The sequence below is a fragment of the Miniopterus schreibersii genome, assembly GCF_964146895.1.
Source record: "Miniopterus schreibersii genome assembly, chromosome: 10".
Lineage (NCBI taxonomy): Eukaryota > Metazoa > Chordata > Mammalia > Chiroptera > Miniopteridae > Miniopterus > Miniopterus schreibersii.
In genome coordinates, this window is record NC_138110.1 from 470,844 (window position 1) to 480,128 (window position 9,285).

The following is a 9,285-nucleotide window of genomic DNA, read 5'->3' on the forward strand; positions in this document are numbered from 1 at the left end:
GGCACACTGGCCCTGCCCTTCTGGGGAGAGAGAGAGAAGAAATTCATGGGGGAGGCAGAATGGGGGACTGAGGAGTCAGGCCTTGGGAGGTGACTTTGGCCAGGCACTAGTCCAAGCACAGACCCCCTGCCTTTGTCACCTAGCCCAACAAAGGCCCATCTCCATACAGCACTGTGCTGAGGCTGTGGAAGCTGTCAGGTGACACCCCTCCTCTGCTCAAAGCCCTTCCAAATTGCTGTCTCCTTCAGAGGAAAAAGCCAGACCCTCCCAGGTCCCACATAGCCCCCTCCCTGCTCTTCCCACAGGCCTGCACATTGTCCTGCCCCAGGGCATTTGCACATGCTGGTCCCTCTGCATAAAACACTCTCCAAACTATCCCCTCATGTCTTTCAAATTCTTCTTCAAGGAGCAGCTCAAGGGTTACTTCATGAAAGTCAGTGGCACCCCTGACACAGCCCCTCTCCTCTGTGCATGGCACCATTCCCCAAAGCAATACCACAGCCTGGCATACCTATTCTCACTTGTTTGTAGATTTGCTGATTGTCTCTCCCTCAAGACTGGAGCTCCCCACTGGCAGGGACTTGGGTCTGATTTGTTTGCTGCCACATCCCCACTTCCTAGAATAGGACCTGGTATACAGCAGATGCTCAATAAACACAAATTAATGGATAGAGAAATGATTCCTGTCCCTCAGAAAGAAGGGATAGATGGTCCCTAAGAATACAGACCCTCCCAGCCCATCTGACAGCCCCACCATCAAAGCCACTTGTCAACACAGCTGCAGGGCCTAGTGGGCTGAGGACCACCTGAGGGCTCTGCTCCTTTCCATGATTCCCTGGGGAGCTGAGGACTGTCACTAGAGCTAGGCAGGAGAGTGTGGAATCAGGCCAGCCCAGGGCTGGGCAGTCAGGGGGGCACCACACTTCCAGGACCCAGGATACTCAAGTGTGCCCACACATGGCCCCCATACACAGGGCACACAGAGAGCCCCACCTATGCTCCACCAAGAGCCACTAAGGGGGGGAACAGGGCACAACTTCTGTAAAACAGCCAGCCTCAGACCCAGACCCAGGGCACTGAAATCTGAATAAAGACAGTGGTACCTGCAGCTGCCTGGTGCTCAGATTGGGTGGCATGGGAGTGGAGCCAGGGGCAAGAACGCCGGACAAGTGGACAGACAGAGTGTCTGGCGCCTGCTCAGCCAGGCTGGCCCTCGGCTCCCTCCTCGCAGCTGCAGCCTTCCTTCCTGAGCTGGTGTTTCCTGGCTCCTCCCTGCTGTTGCCAAGGAAACCTAGAGCAGCCGGATCCCCCAGCCTGGTTCCCATGGAGCCCCTGCTGAGGGGGGGGCACACAGCAGCAGCACCCCAGGACACACACAACCACACAAAGCCCCCAAGGGCTCACACAGCTCAACATCCCAACTCTTGTCCAGTGCAGCACCAGCTGACACTTGGAACACCCACAAAAGTCATTCCTACCACATATGACCTAACCCCAACTGTCCACGGTTTTTTACCATACAGCCTGCTGTCACTCACAGGCCTCCCCAACCCCCACCCCAGGCCCTGTACCCCCCTCAGCTCAGTCCTGCTGGCCCAGCAGCACTCAGGCCAGATCCAACACCCTGCACAACAAGCGCCCATTCTCACCACACTGAGGCTCCCACTGTGGCAGCAACATACCCCTCTGCTCCTTCAGAAGGCTCAGACCCTTCGCCAGCCCCGTGCCCCATGAGCACCAGGACACGCGGCTCCACAGCCACAGCTCTGCTCAGCTGCAGGCCCATGTGACTGGGAATCACACATTGACCCCAAACCCAACCCACTGGAGAGCTGCCACACCCTCACCCTGCCTACCCACTGTCCTTTCCCAAGAGAGGCCCGTAGCACCTGGAAGACCAGCTCTCTGCAGAGCAAGCCGGCTCTCCCCAGGCATGCGCCCCAGTGTCCAACTGAACCAGCCCTATCACTGGGCCAGAGACACACATGCACATGTGTGTGCCACTTGATTCCAGGCCACCGGGTGGCCTGCCCAGCTCTGTCCCAAAACTCCCAACTCCCCTGTCCTTGAACCCCTTCTGAGTTCATGACTCCCAGAGCCTTGCTCACCCCTGACCTCTGATGGATCTTACCGGACCTTGATCTTCTGCACACATTTCTCAGTGCCCCTCCCACTCAACCCAGGTGGAGGTGGAGGCTGACCCACATCTCACATTCCCCACCTTTCCCCAGGAGCAGCCCCGCAAGGACAAGCATGAGGACCTGGCCAGGCCTGCAGCCCTGGTCTCAAGGACATGAGGCAGGATCTGAACTGGATGGCCTGGCTCCAAAATCGAGGTCTGAGGAGACCAGCGAGTCCCTTTCACCTGGACCTGTGTCCAATGGGGACCCCACCCCCATCCTCCAGGAACAGGAGGGTCCAGCCCACAGGGACTCAGTAATTGGTCCCAGGCTTGCTCTTCCAGCAGCAGAGCTGGGAGGGTGGGAGCCTGTGAGGTCTGTGCCCCGGGCAGTGCCTGGGAGGTCTGCCACCCCAGGAGCCCATCCATGCCCCCACCCAGAGCCACTGAGGGGAATTACCCAGCATCCTTTGCAGGCTTCACCCAGAGGCTGGCTGGGGGGGTCCAGCCCAGGCTGAAGGAGGGAGTGGGCAGAGGGCAGAGAGAGCAGTGTCCATGCGACACCCAGGCCAGCGACATACTTACAGAGAAAGCTTGCCCTCCACTTTACCTTTTGTCTGGGGAGTTAGGAGCTACAGACAGGGCCTCCCAAGGGTGGGCAGCAGCCTACCTGAGCCAGGCCAGCCTGAGGTGGGTTCTGGAAGCATAGGAACACTCCCAAACTCATTAATCATCCACACTTTGGACAGAGCTAGGACCACAGCTTGGTGGCCAGAGAAGTCTTGGGGACCTCTCCCTTGGTGGGTGTTGAGAGCCAGGACTGTACTGAGCAGGACCCCATTCTAGGTCTTGTTCAGCCTCCAATGCTAGAGCCCACCTCACCCCCAAACCCAGGCAGAGAGACACACAGACCACACACAGACGCAGACACACACATCTGATATCCCTCCCCCTAGCACAGCAGGCCACACCCACACCAGCCCTTGTAGAGCCCTGGGGAGTCTTCACCCCCATTGTTCTTCCATCTGGTCAGTGGGCCTGAGGGTCCAGGACTGGCCACACCCCTGCCAGGCAGCTCGAAGGGGAGGGTAACCTGACTTCTAAAGAAGTAGGGGGGGCACCCTTGAGCTCTCCCCTTGCCCTGCCTAGCCCCACCCCACAGGACGTGACAGCCGGACACCTGAGTTAAACAGCTGGACCAAGAGGCGGGGGTCATTGGCTGGCGCCAGGAGAGGCAGCTATGGCGGGGACTGGGGGGTGAGGTAATGCCGGACGCTGCTCACACTGCCTTTAGGGCAGCCTGGACAATTCTGGGTTGTCAGGGGTTGCAAAGGGCCAGACAAGCCACTTTGGGAGCTGAAAATCCATCCCAATCAGGTCAGAAGGGGTGAGAGTCACTGCAATAGAGGACCCTGGAGGCCTCCTTCCTGAGCCCCAGTGACCATCACCCCAGACCAGCTGCTGCCCAGGCTGAGGCAGGCCCTGGTGACCCAGACCACACCCAGAAGGCTTCGGATGGAGGTAGCCTCTGACAAGTGCTGACCCCTTGGACCCAACCTTCAACCTGAAGTATTCCCCCACTTCTCCCCCACCTCCCCACAGAGGCTGTTGGGTTCACCCACTCACTGGTGAAAGGGAAGCTGGCCCCACCGGGAGGGGGCCTGTGTACCCGTCCACCCCATTGCCCTCCATTCTTGCCTGCCTCCCAGGAAAAGCCAGTCTTCCCCTGGACCAAGATGACCCACTTCTTTGTGTCTTGACTTCCCCACACATCAGATGGGTTCAAGGTCCAGGGACTAATTGCTGGGGCCTGGGACATCTGGAAACCAGCCTGGGACACCTAGCCCTTTACTCCTCCAGCTGACGGATGAGACCCTACAGGACAGAATCTGATGTGAAGCCAGCTGCACACCTGAGGGCCCTCGGGGTACCCCTGTGGGGTGCTGGCATTTTCCAGGGCACAAGGGCCCTGGGAGCAGTTCAGAAGCAGCCTCTGCGGGGAGCTGTAGGACCCACATGGGACCTACTCCATTCACAGTGCTGATCGCTGATGGCCTAGAGGGACTACCAGGGACAGAGCGCTGAGAGCCTCTGGCCACGCAGGCCCAGGGCCACCGACACCTGTGGTCACACACCAAGAAGCTCCCAACACTGGGGGGGGGGGGGGCTCCTGGAATGGTAAGGGGGGGCAAAGCTCTTGGGCTGCAGATGGATGTGGAGGAGGAAAATTCTGCCTACAGCCCCAGGGCTGCCTGGTGCCCTTACTCCACCCCCAACAGACCCACCTCAGCAGGAGGGGAGTAGGAAGGCCCCTCAGCTCTTGGAACCCAGATCCCCTCCTGCTGGGGTGGGGACGGGGAAGAGGCTGGAATTTCCTCTGGAAACCCTCCCAGGTCTGATGGGCCAGGGGAGAGGCTCCCCTCCCTCCCCACCTGCACAACCCTGGGTCCAGCCTCTCTCTCTTCCTGTCCAGGTGGCCTGGGCTGGGCAGGTACCCAGTTAGAACTGGTGCCAGGCCCCTACCCTCCAGCCCAACAGGCTCTGGGGAGGGGGATGGGGCCTGGGGCTCTGCACTTGCCGTGGAGGCTCGTCCTCCGACCTCTGGCTCCCCTCTGCCCAGGTGTGTCCAGCTCCGAGTTGGTTTGGGAGTGGGGGAGGGACATAAAGGCCATCTTCTCTTTTAACCCCATGGACAGGTTTAGGAAGGGCTCCAAGCCCCCGGTGCTGACAGTTCAACATGTGTGTGGAGGGTCCCAGGACCCTGTGCCCCGCGGTCACCCGGAGCCCGCACCGCACCCCCACCTCTACACAGGGCGCCTTCCCAAGGTGCCCCTTCCTCTGAGCTAGACTCCTGGGGGGAGCGGAGGGCCGCTGGGAAGGCGGCCTCCCAGGCACATGGCGTTACAATGGGGCCCCTCCTGCCGCTGTAATTTCAGGGGCGGGCAGCCAGCCTCCCCCCGCTGCCACCCGCGAGTCTGACTCCGTGGGTGGGGGCGGCAGCTCATCTCTGAACGTCTGACAGCCCACGATGACGCCCCCGTCCAAGCTCCAGCCCACATCAGTGGCCCTTCCGCACTGGGGGGCCTCCTTCAGAAAGGGGGCGGGGGCGGGGGCGGCGCGGGGAGGCGGCGGCGGAATCCGCCGCAGGAGAAGGGAGCCCCGCGAGGGCCCGCCCCCGCCCGCCCGGCCCGCCCGCCGCGCCGCCGATTGGCCCCGCGCGGCTATATCTGGGCGCCCAGCCGGCGCGGGGCACCGCGTCCCCTCCGCCGCCCGCCCGCCCGCCCGCCCGGCCCGACGGGACCGCCGCCCGCCTCCGCGCTCCCGCGCTCCGTCCCGCCCCGGCCGCGCCCAGCTGGAATGCAGAGATCGCCGCCCGGCGCCGGCGCACAGGACGACCCGCCCGCCCGCCGCGACTGTGCGTGGGCCCCGGGGCCCGGGGCCGCCGCGCCCGCCGCCCTCGCCGCGCCCGCCAGGCCCGCCTCGCCGCGCAGCCCGCCGCGCAGCCCCGACCGGGGGCGCCATGGCCTCAGCCCGGCCGGCCGCGGCGAGCGCCCGGCGGCCGACGAGGCGCGCATCCGGCGGCCCATGAACGCCTTCATGGTGTGGGCGAAGGGCGAGCGCAAGCGGCTGGCGCAGCAGAACCCGGACCTGCACAACGCGGTGCTCAGCAAGATGCTGGGTGAGCGCCGGGCGCGCGGGGGGGGGGGGACCTCGCCCGGGAGGGGGCGCCCCTGCCCTCGCCGGGCGCCCAGGCGGCCCCCGCGACGGCAGCTCACCGACCCGCGCCCGCGGCCCGCAGGCAAGGCGTGGAAGGAGCTGAGCGCGACGGAGAAGCGGCCCTTCGTGGAGGAGGCGGAGAGGCTGCGCGTGCAGCACTTGCGCGACCACCCCAACTACAAGTACCGGCCGCGCCGCAAGAAGCAGGCTCGCAAGGCCCGGCGCGTGGAGCCGGGCCTCCTGCTCCAGGGCCTGGCGCCCACGGCCCCGCCGCCCGAGCCCTTCTCCGCAGCGCCCGGCCCCGCCCGTGCCTTCCGCGAGCTGCCCCCGCTGGGAGCCGAGTTCGACGGCTTGGGGCTGCCCACGCCCGAGCGTTCGCCGCTGGACGGCCTGGAGCCCGGCGAGGCCGCCTTCTTCCCGCCGCCCGCCGCGCCCGAGGACTGCGCGCTGCGGGCCTTCCGCGCGCCCTACGCGCCCGCCGAGCTGCCCCGCGACGCCGGCGGTTGCTACGGGGCGCCCCTGGCCGAGGCGCTCAGGACCGCGCCCGCCCCCGCCGCGCCGCTCTCGGGCCTCTACTACGGCGCCCTGGGCGCGCCCGGCCCCGGCCCGTACCCCGGCCCGCTGTCGCCGCCGCCCGAGGCCCCGCCGCTGGAGGGCGCCGAGCCGCTGGGGCCCGCCGCCGACCTGTGGGCCGACGTGGACCTCACCGAGTTCGACCAGTACCTCAGCGGCAGCCGGACTCGGCCCGACGCCGCGGGGCTGCCGTACCACATGGCGCTGGCCAAGCTGGGCCCGCGCGCCACGTCCTGCCCCGAGGAGAGCGGCCTGATCGCCGCGCTGTCCGACGCCAGCAGCGCCGTCTACTACAGCGCCTGCATCTCGGGCTAGGCGGCCTGCGGGCGGCTCCGCGCCGGGGCGCCCAGGCCTGGAGCCCGGCGCGGCCCTGGCAGGGTTCAGTTTTTGAAGCGCCTGACCCTTTTCCTGCAGTGTTTTCTAGAACCAAGCTGTATTTTTTTACTTCGCCTTTTTATATACATGATACACTGTATTTAATTTTTAATTAAACTTTTAAACCTTTTCTTCCAAGGCGTTCCAGTGATGGAAGCATCCATGTAGCAGGAGCTTTTAAGCAGGAAGCATAACAATGTTTGCTGTAAAGGAGGAGCCTGGAGCTGGGCCCCCTGGCCCGGTGGGGCCACAATAAAGTGCCTCATCCTTGCCTCTGCACACCTGCCTCTTCTGTCGGGCTGGGGAGGACAGGACAGAGCAGGCCCCCCTGGGCCCTGGACGCGCCCTTCCCTCCAGAGCTCCCTCCATAGCCTGACCCCTTCCCCATCCTTCCCAGGAGGTCACTCCCCCAGACACAGTGGGTGGGAGGCAGGAGATGTGGGCGCTCCCACCCTCCCAACCCTCTGTTCCCCTCTTGCCCCACCCCATTTTAACTCAAGTGTAACGGGTCAGACTACACGGAGCAATCCCCCCCACCCAGGTTTCGTCAAACTCCTCCTTAAAACTTCCTTTAAGCCCAGGGACTGCCCAAGATAGTGCTCCTCTCGGAAGGAGGTTGGCGGGGTTAACACCTGTATGCAGACGTGGCATCTCAGGGGCCCTGTTATTCTCAACCCAGTGTCTCTAGAGAGGGCAGAACCATGACACACCCTGATGCTCCCCAGGGTCGCCTGTCCAAGCTCTGCCCAGTGACTGATCAATGACCAGAGCAAAGAGGCTCAGGCCTCACATCTCATGTCTCCAACTCTGGAATCACATCACACTAGCCCTGTGCCCCTCCCAGGACTGAACACTCTCTTTCCACACCGCCTTCTTGGTCTCAGCTCCTTTCCACCACCCACTGATTCAGGAAAAGCTGGCAACAATCACCTTCTTGGGTGGGACAGAGCCCAGGAGCACCCCCAGGCTTGAATCCCCTACACATATTTCTCAGGGCCTAGCAGGTCTTCTAAGCCAAGAGGAGGGGTCACATGTCCCTCTGGTTTGTCCTGCCCCAGCCCCCACCACCCATGGTATAGGGGGGTCTCACTGGTCCCTACCTACCCTGACGTGGGGCAGTCACACTCAGTCTCCCATGAGCGTGTGCCTTGGAGAACACTAGTGTCTATGAGATGTGTGGGCTCTGTGACTGCAGGTGAAAATGAATCTAAATACACATGTGTGAGCATGCTTGTGAGCCAGCACGTATATGTGTGTGCACATGAGGCTCTGAGCCTGGGACTGGATGCGCATGTGTGTGTAAGACTCGGTGTCCACACACATGGGTCTGCTGCCTGAGTGTGTGTGCGGGGGGGAAGGTATGTGACTGCTATAGGTCTCCTGCCTCTTGGAAGCAGACTCGAATGAGTCACCTGTGTGTTAACTGGCATGAGCCCTGCACCTCAATGGGCAGAGTGGGAGAGCTGCACCAGGGCTCTCATCCCCCACCCAATCGGCAGCAGGGCCCAGAAAACTCAAAGACAAAGGGATGGAGAGAGACAAGCTGAGGAGGGCCAGAGATGCACTCAGAGGTGGAGAGAGATGCCCCAGTGAATGGAGGGACAGACAGAAATAGCCCACAGGACACCAAGAATATCATTTGCTCCTTCAGAGCACACATGAGTGCTGGCACACAGTAGGAAGCAGGGAAACTGAGACACAAAGCAACAAGGGTGGTCCAGTCCAGACACATTTGTCATGGGGGGGAGCTCTGAGGCTCCACTGTTAAGTCTTGGGCTCATGCATGGAGAGAAGCGCCCATTACCCATGAAGGTGCAAGCCACACCCAGCTCTCATGGCCTGGCCCACCAACTCCTGTTCTGGGCCTGCCCCTGCTGGGGGAAACAGGTGACCCATCTCCTGGAGTCCTGGGCCAGCTGGGCCAAGGTGCACCCCCATGTGGTCCCTCCCAGGGCTAGACACTATGGCAGCTGGAGTCCAGGACCCTGTGCCCCAGGTGTGGGCCCTCCTAACCTCTTCACCCACCCCCTGGCCAGGGCAGATGGGAAGGAGGACCAGCCCCAGCCTGTTCTCTGCCTAGAGCCATGTGAACAACCCCACTGGGGTCTTCCCTGCCTGGGCCCAGGTATTGTCCCACTGGTGCCCCGGCCCAGAGACACCCAGGGAGACACACAGAGAAAGGTGCCAGGGCAGCACACGGGGCTGTGTCTGGGTTTTCTGGCGCAGGCCGGAGCAATACTCTCACACCCTCCATTCTGGGCTCAGCACCCCTCCCCATCCCACCCAGAGGCCCCACCGCTCCAGCTCCCCAGGGTAAGCGGATGAGGAGTCCCGTGGATGCCTTGGGGTGGCACCCTCCCCCACCGCCCAAGTGGGGGGGCAGAGCAGCTTGTTACCCAGAAACCACTCCCTCAGTAACAGGGTGGGAGGCCAGTGGGGGTCTCAACGTGGAGGAGGCCCTGTGCCAGGGGCCGAGGGCATCCAGGAACAGGGTCGGGAAC

The 9,285-nt window shown here is 63.1% G+C and overlaps 1 protein-coding gene across 1 annotated transcript; it reads left to right on the forward strand.

Moving 5' to 3' along the window:
* Positions 1 to 5,420: 5,420 nt before the first annotated feature.
* Positions 5,421 to 6,724, forward strand: SOX18 (SRY-box transcription factor 18; the record flags this gene model as incomplete). Its single annotated transcript, XM_081149432.1, has 2 exons — positions 5,421 to 5,798; positions 5,919 to 6,724. The coding sequence occupies exons 1-2, from the start codon at positions 5,477 to 5,479 to the stop codon at positions 6,722 to 6,724; spliced, it is 1,128 nt and encodes a 375-aa protein (XP_081005558.1). The 5' UTR covers positions 5,421 to 5,476.
* Positions 6,725 to 9,285: the final 2,561 nt, after the last annotated feature.